The sequence below is a fragment of the Lissotriton helveticus genome, chromosome 4_1 (assembly GCF_964261635.1).
Source record: "Lissotriton helveticus chromosome 4_1, aLisHel1.1, whole genome shotgun sequence".
NCBI lineage: Eukaryota > Metazoa > Chordata > Amphibia > Caudata > Salamandridae > Lissotriton > Lissotriton helveticus.
Window position 1 is genome coordinate 1,093,275,377 of NC_136063.1, and position 21,027 is coordinate 1,093,296,403.

Below are 21,027 nucleotides of genomic sequence, written 5' to 3' on the forward strand. Positions count from 1 at the left end.
TAACACATTAATTATAATTAGTTAATGATGTCATTAATATATTGCATATCATTTAAATAAATTAATTGGTAATTAATTTATAATAATGAATTAATTACATTAATTGTATACATTTAAATGTAATGTGTTAATTAATGTTGATGTTAATTAATTAATTGGAATTAAACAATATTAATTAATCTAAATTATTATTATAGGTAATGTGATAATATATTTTATAATAGTTTTTTGAAAAATATTTGTTTTTTTTATATATTTATGTTTAATGTTGTGTTCATTATTATTTATAGTGTTCTGGCTTAGTTTCATAGTTTTTGTTATAGGTTAATTGTTTAGGGTTCAGGGTAATTTTGGTAGTCGTGAGTGAAGGTGTATTTAGTGGGATTTGGGAAATTTTTAAGTTTGTGGGTAAATGGGTATTTTTGAGGTTGAGGGTCAGTTTTCTGTTCTTGTGTAAAGGGCTATTTGTAGAGTTCAGGGTCAGTTTTCAGTTTGTGGGAAAAGGAGTATTTGTAGGGTTCAGGGTCAGTTTTCAGTTTGTGGGTGAAGGGCTATTTGTAGGGTTCAGGGTTAGTTTTCAGTTTGTGGGTAAAGGGGTATTTGTAGGGTTCTGGGTCAGTTTTCAGTTTGTTGGGAAAGGAGTATTTGTAGGGTTCAGGGTCAGTTTTCAGTTTGTGGGTGTAGGGGTATTTGTAGGGTTCAGGGTCAGTTTTCAGTTTGTTGGGAAAGGAGTATTTGTAGGGTTCAGGGTCAGTTTTCAGTTTGTGGTTGTAGGGGTATTTGTAGGGTTCAGGGTCAGTTTTCAGTTTGTGGGTAAAGGGGTATTTGTAGAGTTCAGGGTCAGTTTTCAGTTTGTGGTTGTAGGGGTATTTGTAGGGTTCTGGGTCAGTTTTCAGTTTGTGGGTAAAGGGGTATTTGTAGAGTTCAGGGTCAGTTTTCAGTTTGTTGGGAAAGGAGTATTTGTAGGGTTCAGGGTCAGTTTTCAGTTTGTTGGGAAAGGAGTATTTGTAGGGTTCAGGGTCAGTTTTTAGTTTGTGGGTAAAGGGGTATTTGTAGGGTTCAGGGTCAGTTTTCAGTTTGTGGGTAAAGGGGTATTTGTAGAGTTCAGGGTCAGTTTTCAGTTTGTTGGGAAAGGAGTATTTGTAGGGTTCAGGGTCAGTTTTCAGTTTGTTGGGAAAGGAGTATTTGTAGGGTTCAGGGTCAGTTTTTAGTTTGTGGGTAAAGGGGTATTTGTAGGGTTCAGGGTCAGTTTTCAGTTTGTGGGTAAAGGAGTATTTGTAGGGTTCTGGGTCAGTTTTTAGTTTGTGGGTAAAGGGGTATTTGTAGGGTTCAGGGTCAGTTTTCAGTTTGTGGGTAAAGGGGTATTTGTAGGGTTCAGGGTCAGTTTTCAGTTTGTGGGTAAAGGGGTATTTGTAGGGTTCAGGGTCAGTTTTCAGTTTGTTGATAAAGGGGTATTTGTAGTGTTCTGGGTCAGTTTTGGCCTTTAGGGTCAAGGGGTCTTTTTAGTGTTTTGGGACAGTTTTGGGTATTTTAGAGTGCTGATGTATAGTTTAACTTAACAGTGATACATTAAATTTATCACACGAAAATAGATATTATTATAACTTTACATTAGTACACTTTATTTAGATAAAAACTATTTATGTATTAGCATGTTTCCAGACAGTAGCTAGAGTGGAGTTGGAATTCTAATTATTAATTGGTTGGTGTCCAGCACCATCAGTAATATTACCAACACTGGAGTTGGATTAATAAAAATACATTGGTTAGTCTCCACCACATTTTATGGTATTACCTTGAGTGTAGTAGGAATAGTAAAATAATTTTTGCTAGTGTCCTGCAGCTTCTATGATTTTAGATTGACTGGAGTAGTAACAATACATATAAAATTGGTCAGTGTGCAGCACATTTGTATACATTTGTTCATTACTGTATTTTAATAATAAAAAATTATGCAACATAGATGTTTTCAAATTAGTTTATTAAACAATTTTTATTTTTTTTATTGTGTACTACAATAAAATCAAAAACAAATATAACATCACATTTTTTTTTACTTTTATTATTCACACAATAACATCTTTACATTTATATACATGTGGTCAATGTAAACAATAATTTGGATTACTAGATTCTTTCAGTAAATTTTACATATTCCCATCAGTCATTTACAATTTAAAGTATTTATATAGAAATACATTAAACAATGATTTGTTATATATTTCTTACATTAATATTTAATAATGTTAATATTAAATATTAATATAATAAAATATATAATACATATTTCTTTGTAACAAGTAACATGACTATTATTACATTTCCTAAGATAAATTGAAATACCAAAATAAATTTTCTTGGTGTATATTTCACACAATGTTGTTTTTACATAAAACATATAAATCGCTTTGGTTGTAAAGTTTATAATTGTATAGGGAAACAATATGTTTAATTATAATATCTGGTATTTATCAAATATTAGTAAAGCAATTATATAATTTTGTTATAATTAGAAATAATTATATAATCTTTTTTTAATAATTAATAAAAATAATAATTATTTTAATAATTATTATTATTATTAATTAATAAACATAAACATTCATTGATTATTAACAAAAATATATATATTCACAGATAAAATAGAGACTTTTTTCAGGGCATTCTTTATATACTAAATGGTTCTACTTGTTATATTAATAACAATAAATAAGTTATATTATTTATCATTATTAATTATTCCCATAAACATTTATAATGTTTTATAAAAATTATACACAAAATTATTCTTATAAATATACGGAATAACTAAATATTTACATCTTTTATTCAAAGTTTTACATAATTATTTTATATTATTAATATATAATACATATTATATATTAATTAATATTAAATATATTATTTTTTGTTAATAAAGGAAAATTGTCATGAGTATAGTGTATTAATTTGTTACATTATACATGTGTATGTATTATATATTTTTTATTTCACATTGTTTATTCTATTATCATTTTACACAAATGGGTTAAGGGGACTACTTTTTTACCGCGTAAGGTTATTGCGCTCCATTCAGGACTGGAGAAGCTCGCGGTTGGGAGTTGCTTCGCTTGGAGAGAGGTAAGGTTATTTTGTAATACTAATTATAAGTAAGTGGTCATGTTTGAGGGTGTAATCAAACTCTGTAGTGTTTTTTGGTGTATGTATTATTAGTTTAAGTAGCGTTTGGGTGAAAAGTCTGCGTTATAGATGTGTCGTGCTTTTTTTCCTTCAAGTCTAATTTTAATTGTTCGGAAATGTCTTCTTACATGGTTAATGTTAATTGTTAGTATATTTACAAATGTGAAGGGGGTATTTGTGGGTGGCTTTCGTTATGTATGTTATTTTACAGGTTTCGGTTCCTCGCATGAAAACTACATGGAAGGAAGCGTGTTTTTTAACGGAGAAACAAATGTTTAAGTTATTATGCTTATATTTTGACTTTTATCTCCTATTTTTCGTGTTTGCCTGGAGCGTTTTTTTCACTTTTTAAACCTTTTTCGGGTTTTTTGGAGGGTTTCGAATCGGATTGATACTTTGATATGCGTGACCGTTTTTTTAAAATTGTGTGTATATAACTTTAAATCCTAACGTGTACACACTACTGTTTTCGGGATTTCCTGGAGCGTTTTTTTACGTTTTACAATTTATTTTCGGGTTTTTGAGGGTTTCCCATATTGGAATAGTAAGATATTGGATTGGATTGTATGGATTGATTTTTCCTTGATTGCGTCTCTTAATTCCAAAAATTTTTTGTATTTATTTTACAATTTTGATTGGGTGGGAAATGTCGATTTCTAATGTTATGTGTATGTTATAAAAAATTATAAACATTGCATATTTGTTACGAATTTTTTTACATATTTTTTAATAGTTTGTCAAACAAATATGTTTTATTTATAATTCATTATATATGTTTATGACATGTGATTTTTATTAGTATTGTAAGAAGACATTCGTATATTTACTTGACATTTTTATAGAAGACTTTTTGCTATTATTGCCAGGTATTCTAAACCTCTAGTTGTAGGGTATAATGTGACTTGACTTTGAAGTAGTCGGAACATTTGTTGGGTTTGTTTAGTGAGTTTGGGCCCTATTTGTGACACTGATTGTTCCATTCTTAGTTCCTGATAGCTTTGTTCTTTTTTCAAAGCTTCAAGAAGGTTGTGGAATGTGGGTTTGCCTCTGTTTGTAGTTGCTTGGAAAGCATTATGCCACCCTTCAACACTGTTGTTGGTTTTCGCCTCTTGGTTTAAAGTACTGAGATAGACATTCCACCAAGGGATTTGGAATTTGGGCTGGCGTCGATGTCCTGATCTGTGCAACCTTCCCACCCAAGTGTCTTCAAAATAGTCTAGCAATGGTGTTAGCTTATCCTCATTCCTCTTATAATATGCGCTGTCAATTAATAAATTGTAATGTTCAGCAACATCTGTAACAGGGACGTAGGCCAGGGCTATTAACTTTTTAACTTGATAGGCAAAGGTGCTATCTGTAGAGTATAGTACACTTAAAGTAGATTTTTGGAGATGCCTCCATATACTCTGATTAAAATGATAATAGCAACCCTGGATTGCTGTGTGGGGAAATGTTCTCAAAATGCTATTTATCATAGCTAATTCGAAATCAATAATTATTTTTACGGGAAAATAATTATTGATTTCCGTTTTGAGAACATTTAAAATTTCGGTGTAGGTTGTTTGCTGTTTGTTGGGTAGCAAACAGTAAATGAAAGGTATGTTAGAATGATGGTATAAACCGTGGATGGAATACAGTTGGTAAAAAGGTTTTGGGCAGGGTTTAAATGTTCCATCCATCATCCATTGGGGACACTGTTGGATTTTTCGTAAATTACTTGCAGTTGCAAACATAATTATTCTGTTTGTACTGCTTTCATTATCAAAAAGAATAAATTTATCTTTATTGTGTGTGATGGCCATTTCGGGTGAAATAATAATTTCTTCAAAACAAGTTGGGTTGGGTTGGGTTGTGCTAGTGAGTCGTTTGGTGCGTGCAATTGTGCGTTTCAGGGAATCAATAGAGGGTAGTTGCCCTGAAGCATGGTTAGGGATTTTTACCAGTTCTTCTTTAAGTATTTGGGTGGTGGGTTTGTCACTTTGTGTGCTAGCACTTTTAATACTTTCTAAGGCATCTCTAATTTCTATTTCGGTGACATTTGGGGGATGATTATGTTCTCTAGTAAATAGCACATTAGTTTCCTTGGTAGTGGCCCTCCCATAACATTTGTTGGAGTAATATTGTGTACACTTCCAAAAAACCTTTCTACCACTTTGTCTCTCCTGATTATACACATAACCCATGTAGCATAATAGCAATTTATTTTTCTGAGACATGACAAATTCTGCACCTTCAGTCATTTTGATTTACTTGTTCTAGGAAAGAGTAGAAAGAAACAAAATCAGTACACATTTTTTTACTTATGTGGTGCTAACATCATTAGTGATGCATTTATACTTACAGTTAATCAAAGTAGTAGTCACAGAAGCAGAAATGTCTTTTGAATGATGTTCTTGTATGTATGTCTTTATTTGCTGTTGGTATGAAAATATAGAAAAACAACGTTAATGTTTATATATAACAAATGTATTTCCTACTCAAAAGCAGTTGTCATTTTTGTCTACTAGTGCATTTGATGTAAACATTTCATATACTTACTTGTTTAAATAGTAGAATAGTAGTAATTGCTGGAGTTCATCAATTTAGTACAGGTATGATCTGTAGAGTAGATAGAAGAAATAAAAGCAAAATATTATAATTTTAATACTGAACCGTTTGGAAATGTAACAGATTTAAACGTATACTAACTTCTAAATATGTCGTTTTCTTTGTTGTAGGTAGAATAGCTGTATGATGTATTCAGAATATCTGTAGAGGAAATATAAAATAGATAAGATGTTGTTAAGAACATAGACTGTGTTATTTTAGGCAGTTTTAGAGAAATGATAAATATACTTACATTTTTTACAAGGCGATTCTTCTATATTGGTATATTTTGTGTAGGATGTTTTCATATGATATGTAGAATAGATGTATGATGTTTTCTGAATATCTGTAGAGGCAATTTAAAATAAATAACATGGTGTTAAGAATATAGTTAGCGTTTTTTGTGCCAACATTTTAGCAAATAACAATTATACTTACTTTTTTCTGAAGGGTATTTTTGTGTTTTGCTATAGTTGATCTTGGATTTTTCAAATGATCTATAGGGAAGATGTAAAAAGCAAGATATGTTGTTTAAAAATGTGCATTAATGAAATTGGCCGTTTTATAACAAACACATCTATACTTACATGTGTAATTAGGTTAGTTTTATCGTTTTTGCTGTAGAAATAGCACCATTTCTGTATATCTGTAAATATAATGTCAATGAAAAATAAATACTCTTGTAAATTAGTGTTTAAACAAAGCAGTTGGTGTGTAACAGAGAATTATTATATACTTACTATCTGATTTTGCACATGAAGAAATATGACCATGTAATAGGAATTGTGTTGGAGTAGTTTCTATCAGAAAAGTAGGAAGACATGAAAATAAAATAAGTCTAAGAGTTAGGAGATGTAAGGAAAATAGTGCACTTCTAATGTAGTTTTCTACTAAAATGCTGTGTTACTTACTTGATTAATTAGCTAGTAAGCTGGATCTTTAAAGATGTTTATTCTGCAACAAAATCTTCAAAGTGTTGGCATCTACTTTCCAGATAGGTAGCAGCAACAAATGGTAGAATGCATGTAGCCCTTTTATAGTATATGTGTTATGTGTGCTTTGATTTGATTGGTTGTAGGATGTAAGGAAGCATAGTATAGGCTAGTTTGAATTTTTTTAAGTTAATTGGAGTGTTTGTTGATGTGAGAATGGTGGTATGTGGTTGTTCCCGCATTAAAGCAGGTTCGTGTTTAAATGAAATATATTTATATGTGAAAATAAGTAATGAAAATGTTAGTTAAATGCAAAGAATAATAGAAAATGATAAAATGCATGTAATAGAATGTATAGTAAATGTGGATTAATAGTAATTTTATGTAAGAAACAGGTATTATATGTGAAAAGTTTTTTTTACAGAGAAATGACTTTTATTGATGATAAAGATGGTATTTTAGAAAGAAAAGTGTGCAAACATGAACTCGATATTATTTTTTTTACGATATTGTGGTAGTCTATATTTTTGTAGTCGATATTTTTGTAGTGTTAGGGCTAATTTCATGTCCAACGATATAATTGTAGTCGATATTTTTTTAAGCGATATTTATGTTTTCGATATAGTTAGTACTCGATATTTTTTAGTCGATATTTTTGTAGTTTGTGTAATAAGTATAGTAAGTCGATATTTTTGTTCTCGATAATTTGTCAACGATATTTTGGTAAGTCGATAATGTGTCCGTCGATAATATTTCAGTGATCCATATATATATATATTTATATATATATATATCAATATAGTTTGGAAATAGAATTTTAAAAACCTTAGAAATTCACTGAAAAAAACAAAGGTTATAGGGACATCATAGTTAGAAATTAGCATTTAAAAAACATTTCACTCATGCAAAACCAGAGAAATTCAGCAGTTTTAGTTACCTGAGATAACTATAACCCACTTATGACCTCCCCTATTACATCACTCATGACATGGTCAGTGACATCACTGATTACACCACTGATGACATCTCATCCTCGGCATTAGCCTCTGGGAGTTCTGTGAGTGGGTGCATGAGTGTCTAAGTGGGTCTGTGAGTGGGTGTGTGAGTGTCTGTGTGGGTCTGTGAGTGGGTAAGTGAGTCTGTGAGTAGGTGTGTGAGTGGCCAGGCCACATTTGAATGGGTGTGGGGTGCTGTGTGGCCCTCCTCCATGGCCCAATTCTGGCCCCAGGGACCCCATCCCCCAGGGCCCAGCCATAATTTATTAGGAGAGAGGGACTACACAGCCCCCCTCTCTGAGCCATTGTTGGCACCACAGACCCCATCCACTGGGGCCCAGGCATAAACAAATGGGGTAAGGGGCCGTGTTGTCCCCCTCCCCAGGCCAATTTTAGCCACCTGTTTGATGAATCACCACAAAACTTTCCAGACCTATAGAATTTTCTACATTTTGTGATGATGTAAACTCTTGTGATGATTCGTCGTAGAGTGCTGAACAACTGAGTGTATGGGCATAGAGTTGAGTACAAATTTGAACATTACGTGTATGGGGATAGAGAGGAGTAGAAGAAAATAGAGTGGAATAGAGTGTAGTGGAACTTTGTAGAGTGGAGTTATATACAGTGGAAGACAGTACACTGGAGTCGCGCAGAGTATAGTATCATACAGCGTAGAGCAGAGTGGCGTAGAATGGAATAGCATATAGTGGAATCGCATATAGGGGAGTAGCGTACCATGGAGTGGCATACAGCGGAATATTGTAGACTGGAGTGTCATAAAGTGGAGTGGAGCAGAGTGTAATTGCATACAGTGTAGTAGCGTACAGTGGAGTGGCATGCTCCTGAGGTCTCTCTGACCTCTGAGGCTTCTTACAGTGGGGGGGGACACTATGGAATGTTAGGCACCCTAGGTCCACTCTACCTCCCACCAGTTCAGTGGTGGTAGCATGAGACTGGTCACTAAGCCCAGGGTCTATGCCCTGAGAATGAACAGGGGACAGGGGTGAGTCCTCCCTCACCCTGCCCCTCTATGTGGGCTCCTGCACACTGCACTGGGGAGGGGTAGCCACAGAAAACGGAACTGTCAGGAAGCCCTGGGTGGCTGTCCGTGCTCCTGACACAGGGGGCAACTACTTTCCCAGAATGCAGTATATGGGCATCTGGGAGGTAACTATGGTCCTCCTCTGGGTCATGTCCTCATCCCACTCCAGGGACACCGAGGCCATAGGGCGGAAAAAGTCCTGCCTGTGACCCTGACTTACCCTACACACATGATTGGTGCACTTCTCTGGAAAAACTAGCCTTTCTACTATTAGGGTCTGGCTAGCCCCACTGTCCCTAAGAGCAGTGACATGGATCCCATTCACTGTCACCTGATGGAAGTGACGACTCCCACCCTCGAGAATCACAAGCTCACCCTCTGATTCTATCCTCACGCTAACGAAGATCAGAGCATGGTCTATGACCTTCCGCTGGGGACCACTTACTCCTAAAGGCCACATTGGCCACCCCGGTTGATGTCCCATCAGTTAGTTGGTGTTGATGTCCCATCAGTTAGCTGGTGGTTTCTAAGGTTTACATGGCCTTATTCACAAAGGTAAAATATACTTTTGGTGTACTATATTTTTTGCTATTCACAAGCTCAGAGTATAGTTTTCTGTGTAGTACCTGCACCTGCATTTAATCGGAGTTCGAGTTTGGAAAGCAGATCACGAGACGTACTTCATTAAACAGAAATCAGATTTGTACATGCAAGTATCTCTATTATCACTCGATGTGATTTGTCACTGAGAGAGAATTATTTCCTAACCTTTTTCTTCATCTTCACATTTTTGAAAATGGCATGAACTCTCCACGTCTTCGCAAACATTGCTCCAAATGCAGTTGTGTAGCCGACAGTAAGAATCCACGTTCGAACCTAAATCAAGGACAAATTAAAAACAGACAACTGGTTATTCTGAACCTTAGCTTTAGTACATTCATTAAAAATTGCTGATGTAATTAAAAAGGAAATAACTAGCCTTATATTGATAGCTTTAGATCGCAGAATTAACATACATTCAGCGAAATATTTCTAGAAGCCTTTAATCCGAAATTATAATTTGTTTGTACTCTGAACCGATTCTCGATTTTTACTACCACAAAATAATTTCCCGCCTTCTCTAAGGCTAACAATCTTTCATGGAATTAAATATAGAATGCACAGGCAAAGCCTTACCAAACAACAAGGATAACATTCTATAACCGTTAGAAGTAAATGCACATTTTAAAATGCAATCGAAACAAAAGAAATACTATCCCTATACATCCTGTGCGCCACCTAACAGTTTGCTTGAACCATAAATTACATTGAAAAAATAAATGTTCTATGCTAGTTTCACAGTCAAATGACGACTATTTGCTACATATTTTTTTTTAAAAAATTAAATGACATGTTCTTATGTTTTCGTAGGAACATAGAGCAATAAAAGAAGAAATGGTCAGTCAAAGTTTATCTCATAAGGATACATACATTTTCCTCAATGTGTTGTCATTTTCTCCTCAAAACCTTTCCTTTCCCTACCAGGAGACTCACAAATTCAGAATTTCACAAGACAGACCTTAACTTGAATCAAGAGTGAAAGATAGTCAAACAGATCTGCAAAACCTTAATATTCTCCGGTTTGAGCTAGTGAGATCGTCTGTTTTAGCAATATAACTTGTAACTATATTGTCGACTAGAAAGTCCTACTGCTACATGAAAAAAAAAACTTTGTTGGTACCTCGCATTTGCAAGCACTAAGTTCAAGTTCAATTAAAAAATGCTTGGTCCATTAAACTATTTGCGAGGTGCAAACTGTTTTTTAAGCATTTGTCTAGTAACCATCAAAATTCGAAACCCCAGCAAGAATCAAAAGGTTTGCTCAGGAGATAGCAATTTCTTGAATCTTTGCCTTGAGCACTTCTAGAAGCGTCCTTGAAGAAAAAACAGTGAAGACAGCAGATAATTAAAAAACAAATCAAGGCTGTCAACAGTTTTCTTTACATGCCTTCTCCCAACGGTTCTTCCAAAACTACATATTTGTATTTTGACACAACTTCTATTTCCCCCTGCTCAGCCTCCAAGAGACGGACGTATTTTGTCGTCCAAAGAGTGAAAAATATTTGTTCTGCATTTATAACTAATTTATTTTCAATGCATCTCCCTCCCCCACTGAAATGGTTTTGCTAGAAGTAGTGGAATATGTAAGGAGCACCCTGTATAAAGGAGGCAAGGCCATCTAGATTAAGTTGGACTTTTCAGCGGCCTTCAATACTGTCCCCATTGAAGACTCCTCGATCGCCTGCAGGGAATCAGGATTATGGCTAAAGCTCTGAACTGGCTCACCTCTTTTCTGAATGAAAGAAGCCAAGAGGTTTGGATGCCCCCTTTTTCCTCTAAAGTGCAGGAATGACAGTTTGGGTACCTCAGGGCTCGGCTCTGAGCTTTACCTTGTTCCACATTTACCTCAGATCATTAGCGGTATTAGTGGAGTCTCTAGGAACTTAAGTAATCTCCTATACAGATGACACTCACCTTCTCTTCTCCTGTGGGAAGGGATGAGAGTTGGCTGGGGAGGCTATCAAAAACTGGCCCTCTAAGGTGTTTCAGTGGCTGGCCATTAAACAGCTAAAATGCAACCAGAATAAGACCAAGACCATGGCCTCTGGTTCACCTGCACCTGACCTATGGAGATCTTTCTGGCCAAAGGATGCTCGCCTACCGGGCCCTCAACAAGGCGCAATAAAGAACATAGGCATTACATTCAATTGTGCCCTCTCCTTCCAACCACAAATCCAGGTGCTGACAGTCTCCTGCTTCAGACTGCTACAGATGCTGAAAAAATGCCTACATCATTTGACGGACGACTCTTCTGGGCCCAAATGCGCAGGCAGTCAGATGGACTTTGCAGGTCTTGCCCAACTTGCCAGGCAAGCGGTAAGAGTGGTAGGAAGATCAAAGCTCCTCTCCAGCCTTTGCCAGTGGTTGGAACACCCTTTGAAAGGGTAGGGATGGACATTGTGGGGCCACTGGATCCCAAGAAATCCATGGCCAACAGGTACATCCAGGTCTTGGTGGACCATTCCACTTTGTACCCGGAAGCCTTCCCTCTCAGGACAATGACGGCACCAGTGGTGGGCCAGGCGTTAATGGGGATCTTTTCCCCAGTGGGGTTCCCCAGAGAGGTGGTTTCTGACAGGGGAACCAATTTCATATCCAAGTATATGACATCCCTGTAGAAGGAGTGTGTTGTAACCTACAAGTTCACCACCCCTTACCACCCACAAGGTAATGGTCTGGTGGAGAGATTCAACCAGACCTTGAAGGGCATGATTAAGGGTCTAACAGAAACCATGAGGCATAAGTGGGTTGCCTCTTGCCGTGCCTTCACTTTGGGGACAGGGAGGTACCACAGAAGTCTCTTGGGTTTAGTCCCTTTGAGCTTCTGTATGGTCACCCTGTGAGAGGACCTCTGAATTTGGTGAAGGAAGGCTGGGAGGCATCTCCCAGGAAAACTCCCAGGACATGTTTAGCTATACTCGGAAGGGACCATGCACACGACTCCGGTGGCACGCTAAAAATGCCCGCCACTTACTGAAGAAATTCTGATGGTCCCATAACACCACAAGACCTGAACATACAAAAATAAGCAAGACATTATTGGGGATATATCAGACTACCCTTGATATTATCCTTGTGATACAGATGTTAATACCGAAAATTGCTGTATAACAGAGAAAATAACTGAGAAGTCAGACTAAATATAAAGGGAACTAGGATACAGGATTTTAAATGTTTTTTCATTGATGTATTTCTATCCAAGCGACGCAAGCTTTATCTATCACAGTTCTACTGATTTTAGAGCCCTGAAGAAGTCACGGTGGTGACGAAACGCGTTGGCAGCTAGCAATTTTCTGAATCTCCAATATTTTTTTCATGAATAAAAAGTCTTCTAATACAACTCACAAGACTTGGACCTTACTTCTCCTTGGAAGCATTCATGTTGTACATCTGAAAATACTATTGCATTATCTAGCAAAAAATATAATCTGTTTATAATTTTCCTTGTGCGGGTCATTTTGTTTTTTTCATGTTTAGCTATGTGGCCTTCGGAAACCAAACTGCCCACTTCAGAAACTCGCTCAGGCAAACCTGGAAGCAAGCCAGGAAAAATGAAGAAGTGGTATGATCAGAATGCCACTCTGGTCGAATTTCAACCTGGGCAAAAAGTGTGGGTCATGGCCCCTGTGGAACCTTGTGCCTTGCAGGACAAGTGGACTGGGCCGTTTGAGGTAGGGAGCGCAAAAGTGATGTCACCTACCTGGTGGATTTGTGGGCTCCAAGGAACCCTTTGAGGGTCCTCCACGTGAACCGCCTCAAACCCCACTTCGAGAGGTCCGAAGTGAGCATGCTCCTGGCAACAGATGATGGGACGGAAGAGGAGAGTGAACCTCTCCCTGATCTCCTGTCTACCAAGGAGCATGATGGGTCAGTAGAAGGTGTGATCCTCTCCCCTACACTGAGCCCAGAACAGCAGAGCGATTGTCACCAGTTGTTGGGACGGTTTGCCCCACTGTTCTCTCTGACCCCAGGTGCCACTCACTGGTATACCCATGACATGGACACCGGTGACAGCCCTCCTGTGAAGCACAAGATTTACAGGTTGACTGACCGGGTCAAGGCCAAAATTAAAGAGGAGGTCTCTAAGATGTTGACTTTAGGGGTGATCGAGCCTTCCAACAGTCCTTGGGCCAGCCCCGTGGTCTTGGTCCCACAGGCTGTGGCACCCGGTGCCACTCCAGAACTGTGGTTTTGTGTGGACTACCCTGGGCTCAATGCCTTCACCAGGACTGACGCACACCCCATCCCCAGAGCTGATGAGCTTATTGATCGGTTGGGAGCTGCCAAGTCCTCAGCACGTTTGATTTAACGTCTGGGTACTAGCAGATTGTCTTAAATAATGGGGCCATGGAGAGGTCAGCATTTTCAACCCCAGAAGGACATTACCAGTTCTGGGTGATGCCCTTTAGGTTGAAGAATGCCCCTACCACCTTTCAGAGGTTGGTCAACCAGGTGTTGGCTGGACTGGAGGATTTCAGTGCCGCCTACCTGTATGACATTGCAGTGTTCAGTTCCAGCTGGGAAGAACACTTGCAGCACCTCAGTGAAGTGTTGAAGGTGCTTCAGAGGGCAGGCCTCATGATCAAGGCCAGTAAGTGCCAGAACAGGCAGGGTCGGCGGTGTACTTGGGACACCAGGTAGGAAGTGGCCAGGTGGCGCCCCTACAACCCAAGGTTGACACCATTCTGGCTTGGGAGCCCCAAAGACCCAGACAGAGTTTAGGGCCTTCTTATGACTCACCGGGTACTACATGAGGTTTGTTAAGGGGTATGGCACCATTGTTGCCCCCTTACCAGAGCTGACTTTCAGGAAGCAGCCCAACTAGGTGATCTGGACTGAGTCCTGCCAGAGGCTTTTGATGCTCTGATGGCCGCCATGTGCACGGCACCCATGCTCAAGGCACCCGACTTCTCTAAGGAATTTGTTGTGCAGAATGACGCTTCAGAGCATGGAGTGGATGCGGTGCTCACACAACTGAACGAAGAGGGCCTAGACCAGCCTGTAGTCTTCCTTAGCCAGAGACTACTCCCCAGGGAACAGCGTTGCAGTGCCATAGAAAGGGAAGCTTTTGCTGTGGTCTGGGCACTGAAGAAGCTGAGACCATACCTGTTGGGATTCACTTCCGGGTTCAGACAGACCACAGGCCCCTCAGATGGTTGATGCAAATGAGGAGTGAGAATCCAAAACTGCTGACGTGGTCCATCTCCCTAGAGGGAATGGACTTTACCGCGGAACAACGTCCTGGCACAGAACACGCCAGACAGATGGTCTGTCCTGGCTCTTCCGCCTTAGTGAAGAGAACTCCCAGGAGAGTGGGTAGTTCTCTCTACTTTCAGCTGGAGGAGACATGTGTTAGACTTGGCATCTTTTGGCGTGTTTCCCTTGAGTTTTTGCGTTCTGACCTCCCGGGTTTGACTCTGTTTTTGCTGGTGTAGTGTGTCTGTGCACTTTTCTCACTGCTGATCAGTGGTAAAGTGCAAGTGCTCCTGTGGTAAATTGTGTTATTATGGATTGGTGTTTCCGTAATTGATAATTTGATTTACTTGTTATTCCCTAGTAAAGTGCACTGAGTGTGCCAGGGCCTGTGAGTTAAATGATACTAGTGGGCCTGCAGCACTGATTGTGCCACCCACGTGAGTAGCCCTGAAAAGGTAACTCAGACCCGCCATTGCGGAGTCTGCGCGCAGTTTGTAACTGCCATGTCAAATTGGTCAGTGCACCCACTTGCCAGTCCCTCACCTTCCCTTTACTTACATGTCAGCCACCCCTAAGGTAGGGCCAAGGTACCCCTGTGGGCCGGGTGCAGGGTATGTGAAAGGTAGGCCATGCCCTGGTATGTGTGGCATGTCCTGATTTCGAATTACAGTCAATTTCGTTTTTCGACATTGCAAGGTTACCTATTCCCCATAGGACAGAATGGGGAGTTTGTTTATAACATCTTATAAACGTAACTGGCCTAGGGAATTAGGTAGAAAAATAAAGTTTAGCATGCCTGAACTCAGAATCTAAAGATGCATATTTTAGTGACAGTGATTTCTAAATTCTGTTTGAAAATACCACTTTTAGAAAGCAGGTATTTTCTTGCTCAGTCATCCCGTGTGCCTCTGCTGGAATGTGGATTGCCTGTCTGGGTTTTGGATGACAGCAGGCTGGGAAGCAGGGGTGGCGCCAGATAGTCTAGGTCGGTCAGGAAAGGGCTGAAAATGGCCTGGGCTGCAATTGGGGAAGGGGGAGGAGATTTCCTTGCACCTCAAAGGGCCTGGTCTGCCTCTGACCATGCCGTCTGCACCTCCTGCCAGGAAGTCACACCAGAGAAGGCAGAACTTGTTCTGGCTGGGCACATACACTCTCTGCCTAAGAGATCAAAGGATTTTGGAATATAAATATTGGGGCCCAGACCCCTAAACTTTGGAACTCTTTTGGACCAAGAAGACTGCCAAGAAGAAGAGCCGGAGAAGCTGTAAGGAGGAACTACCACTTTGCTGTGTTGGCCTGCAGTGGCTGCTTTTGTCTTGGGCAGTAATCTACTTTGTGAGTTTCTCCAAGGGTTTGAGGTAGAGCTTGCCCCCTGTTCAAGAAGTCTCAGGAACAGCAAAGACTTCAAGCTCTTCTGCCCTCAGCACTGGGGACTGTGTGTTTTGTGCTGCAACAGAATAAATTATTATAAAACAAACAGGATTGCCAGTACTGATATGGGTAAATTGGAGTAAACAAATAGACGTCCTAAACTAGAAGAGAAATTCCAGAAAGGGAATTGCTCATTAATAGCTTTTTATTTTAGCAAATTATCACATGAATATTTCAAACAAATTCTTCAATTTATCATACACAAAATAAATTCTTATAGGAAAGAACACATGGGACATTAGACTATAACTATACATCAATCAATCATTCAAAATTTCACGCATATCACACCAAACATTACACACTCAAAATTTTTTAAAGAACAAACACACAGCATATAATACAATATTTACATTTCAATACATAGAAAGAAGAAAGAAGAAGCCACGGTCTGCAAAGATTTTCCAATGAAGTCAAAAAATTAATTAATTTTTGCCAAGTACATTCCTGTAAAACAAAGTAATCAAAACTTATTGGAATTATTAATCAAAGGTAATGTACAACGTTGGGCTGCAGGAGGGATTAATTAGATAACCAGCAGCTCTCGCAGACCAGTGTGTGGCAGGGCCTACGCGTTTAGAATCCCACCAAGTTATTGGGGATTCTCTTCAGGGCCTAATGAAGTATCAATTAGCGTGGATCAAGAGCGTGGGGTGGAAACTGTCGGATTATTAGAACACGTCAGTATGAGTCTTGTGCATGTAGTATAAGGTCTTTGTTCAAGCAATGTCCATTGAATAGTGATTAAAAACTGCCGGATGGAGAACATGGACCCCTATGTTTAACGGATATCTGATTGATGAAGCCCACTGGTGGTTAGAGTCCAAGGTCGAAAAAATGTTAGTTTGGGGTCCCGCAAATGATGCCGAAAATGACACAGAGTCCGAATTAATTAAAGAAGAAGTTGTCATCTACCACGGGCATAAGAAGTTCAACGACCGTGCGGTTCAATGGCGTACCAGCCGGCGCTATACCTTATCGCTTCATCAATCTAGCATGAAGTCGTCCCACTCCTGTCCTCACCCTCTTTAGCCTCTGAAGGTTTACAAGGCTTTACAACCGACCAGAGAACCGACCGCGCTACAATCGCTAACCTCATCTGACCCTGAAACGATATCCGTTAAACATAGGGGTCCATGTCCTCCATCCGGCAGTTTTTAATCACTATTCAATGGACATTGCTTGAACAAAGACCTTATACTACATGCACAAGACTCATACTGACGTGTTCTAATAATCTGACGGTTTCCACCCCACGCTCTTGATCAGCGCTAATTGATACTTCATTAGGCCCTGAAGAGAATCCCCAATAACTTGGTGGGATTCGAAACGCGTAGGCCCTGCCACACACTGGTCTGCGAGAGCTGCTGGTTATCTAATGAATCCCTCCTGCAGCCCAACGTTGTACATTACCTTTGATTAATAATTCCAATAAGTTTTGATTACTTTGTTGTACAGGAATGTACTTGGCAAAAATTAATTAATTTTTTCACTTCATTGGAAAATCTTTGCAGACCGTGGCTTCTTCTTTCTTCTTTCTATGTATTGAAATGTAAATATTGTATTATATGCTGTGTGTTTGTTCTTTAAAATTTTTTGAGTGTGTAATGTTTGGCTGTGATATGCGTGAAATTTTGAATGATTGATTGATGTATAGTTATAGTCTAATGTCCCATGTGTTCTTTCCTATAAGAATTTATTTTTTGTATGATAAATTGAAGAATTTGTTTGAAATATTCATGTGATAATTTGCTAAAATAAAAAGCTATTAATTAGCAATTCCCTTTCTGGAATTTCTCTTCTAGTTTAGGACGTCTATTTGTTTACTCCAATATACCCATATCAGTACTGGCAATCCTGTTCGTTTTATAATTATTTAGGCTCAGCCTTACTGATTAGAGCCATCCCTTAGTTGTTTCTTGGCAACAGAATAAAAGCAACCCGACGACGTCTATGACGCAACTGCTGACTCCGTGTCCTGAAGGCACCGCAGAGGGCACTGCCGCACCGCTACCCTGGTCTCACCGGTGCCGCTTGCTGCTGCCGCCACCGAGCAGCTGCTCGCATCGCAATCTGTGGGCACTGCACTCTGCACCGCCTCGCTTCACGACGGCGCCTTGGTATTCCCGACGCACCGCGGTTTCTTGGGCACCGCTTGTAAAGTTACACGACGCACCACCCTTATCCCGCAGCCATGGCCTACCGACGCCAGCGCCATCGACTCCAGTTCGTCAACCGACTACAGCGCTTCAGCAATGACGACGCTGATGCCTGCACCGTGACCTGCCAGCACCGTGATGAGCACCGCATTCCCTTTCAACCGCGACCCTGGTCTCACCGACAACGTCATCTGATGCCGCCACCGAGCCTTTGCTCGCGCTGCAACCTGAGAGCACCTCATGCCGCACTGCTGCACTTCACACCGCAGCATCCGACGCCTGCCGATGCCAGCACTCATAAATTCAAAAGAGAGGAGATTGATCTGCAACGCCTGTGACTTTGAGGGCCCGAAGACTCCTGCACTGACCTCCGGAAGCAACGCCTGTAGACGTCGTGCTTTCGGAAGCTCAACGAGAGGTCACTGACTCCCTGCTTTCCTAAAAGGTACTGTTTGCCGGTCTTCCTGACATCTCAGCTGGCTCGCGACGCCACGGTCAGCCAGAACTCTTTGGATTTGTTTGCTCACAGCGCCGTGATAGTCCCGGACGGAGCTAGCGATATCAAGGAACTATTTCTCCGGCACATTTTGATAACCAAAGATTGTTAAGTACTGTATTGTTGATTTTTATCTTTATCTTGTCTTAAATATATAAAAATATTGGATATTTTTCTAAACTGGTGTAGTGTCTTTTTGTAGTGCTTACATTGTATTACTGTTGGTTATGTGCAAATGATTTACACACTGCCTCTAAGATAAACCTAACTGCTTGTGACAAGCTACCAAGGGGGTGAGTAGGGGTTATTTTAGGAGTGTAAATCCCTTATCCTGACTAGAGTGGTGGTTTCTGCCCGACTTTGGCACATGCCCTAGCCGACCAAAAATCTAATTTCTAACACCAGAGTTTCATGACCTCTTGACCTTTCACGTTTTTCTACAAGCAATGCATCTGGTTGTGGAGTGCTAGCATGTAGGCGACCGCATCCTGAGGGGGCTTCGGACCCCTCACTTACAAGGCTGAGTGGTCCCCTAACAGGGTGTCCATAGGGGAGATTGAACAAGCTAAATCCAAACTCCTTCTGTAGTACCTCCCTGTAGACAAACAGAAGGCATGGCAGGAGGATTTCCAACTTATGCCTCATGGGTTCAGGTAGGCCATGCCCTTAAAGGTCTTGCTAAATCTTTCCATAATCCTGCTGGTTTGGGGATGATAGGGTGTGGAGAACTTCTAATTCCCTCCACACTCATCCCACATGGACTCATGTACGCTGACATGAGGTTAGTGCCTCTGTCAGAAACAAATTCTTTTAGTAACCCCATGTGGATAAAAGTCCCTGCCAGGGCCCTGACTATCGCAGGTGCAGTCACTGACCTCAGAAGGATGGCCTCTGGGTAGCAGGGTGGCTTGGTCCACCAAGACCCGGATTACCCTGTTGCTTAAAGCTATCATGGAGTCCAAGGGACCATCAATGTCAATGTCCACCCTCTCAAAGAGAGTGCCAACGTCAAGTAACAGGGTCAGGGTAGCCTTGAACTTTTTCCCTGGCTTCCCACTGGCCTGGCAGGTGGGACAGGACCTACAAAATGCCTCTGAGCCCATTTTCATCTGTGGCAAATAGAAGTGGGTGACAAGCCTGGCAAAGGTTGTGTCTTGCCACAGTTGTCCTGCCATTGAGATATGGTGAGCCAACCCCAGTAGGCAGACCCTGTAACGCTGATGGACCACCAGCACACAGGCTGCCCCAGGTCCGGGAACTTCAGGCTCAATGCAAAGGAGGTAATCCTCCCAAAATATAAGGTGATCTTCAGAGAAATCACCTGCTGCCTGGGCCTCAGCTTGCTGCCTCAATCCCCTCAGAGTTGGGAGCTCTGTCTGGGCTTTGCAGAATTCCTCCCTGGTGAACCAATCCTCAACTCGCCAACCAGCAAGCTAACATAGATCACCCAAGGCAGCAATGTACTCGGTGGTAAGCTCAGGAGCATTCTCATTTTGTGCCCCATCAACCTGGACTACTAGAACTTCAGGGGGTGATTTCCCACACCTCTAGCCCATACTCTTCTTGCAGCTGCCTGGTGCCATGTTTCTAGGCTCCATGCACCCAGGACTCCCTTCCTGGGCAGCCATGGACATTGTGGTCATACAGACCCTTTCAGACAACCCCAACATCTTCAAGTGTGACCTACGCACTACCTCTTTCTAGCTAATGTGCTCCAGATAATTGCTCAACATTCTACGGGCATGGCAGGGCTCACAGCTACTGTTCGAGAACCTGAGAAGTCCCTTACTCAAAGAGAACCAGAGTCACCAGTAGATGACTTTCACAGTTGTCTGCCACTATGACTTGGGAAACTGTGTTGGGGGGTACCTGCTCTGAGGACTCTAGCTGACACCTTACAGTAGTCATGCTGGCTCTTGTGTGACTTAGAGCCTCCACCCATTGACGGTGGCCCTCTACCTATACTTGGAAGTATTTGAGGGAATATGGGCTTTTAGCACCAACTTCTTATCCACTAGGAAGACTAGGGTAACTTCTGTCTGCTTACCAAACCTAACTGGGACCACTTCCTCTCCAAGCGCTACACTCGTCAACCCAGATGTGTCCATCGTTGGGGGCTATGCCCTCTTGAGACATTTAGGGGCATATTTACAAGCCCCGGTCGTCATAGAAACATCACTTCTAAAGATGTTCCCATGGTGATAGGGGCTTCGCCTACATCGCCACTTAACATAGCCTTTCATGCTATACTAAAGGGGTGGGCAATGGGGTGTTGTAATGGGTGTTCCGCCGCAACACCCATTGATTTTGACGCTGCCCTCTATTTTCAAGGGTGGAGTAAATCGGAGGTAGTGTCAAAATTAAGACCAGAGACAACCTGGTCTTAACATGGTAAAACGAAGAGAAATGC

At 40.6% G+C, this 21,027-nt stretch overlaps 1 protein-coding gene across 1 annotated transcript in view; it reads right to left on the bottom strand.

Annotated features, from left to right (window-relative positions):
• GABBR2 (gamma-aminobutyric acid type B receptor subunit 2) overlaps nt 1–21,027 on the bottom strand; it is a 1,581,022-nt gene that overhangs the window by 257,450 nt on the left and 1,302,545 nt on the right. The window contains exon 12 of the mRNA XM_078686234.1: nt 9,504–9,611. Coding sequence (XP_078542360.1) covers nt 9,504–9,611 — 108 coding nt within the window. The remainder of the gene's footprint in view (nt 1–9,503; nt 9,612–21,027) is intronic.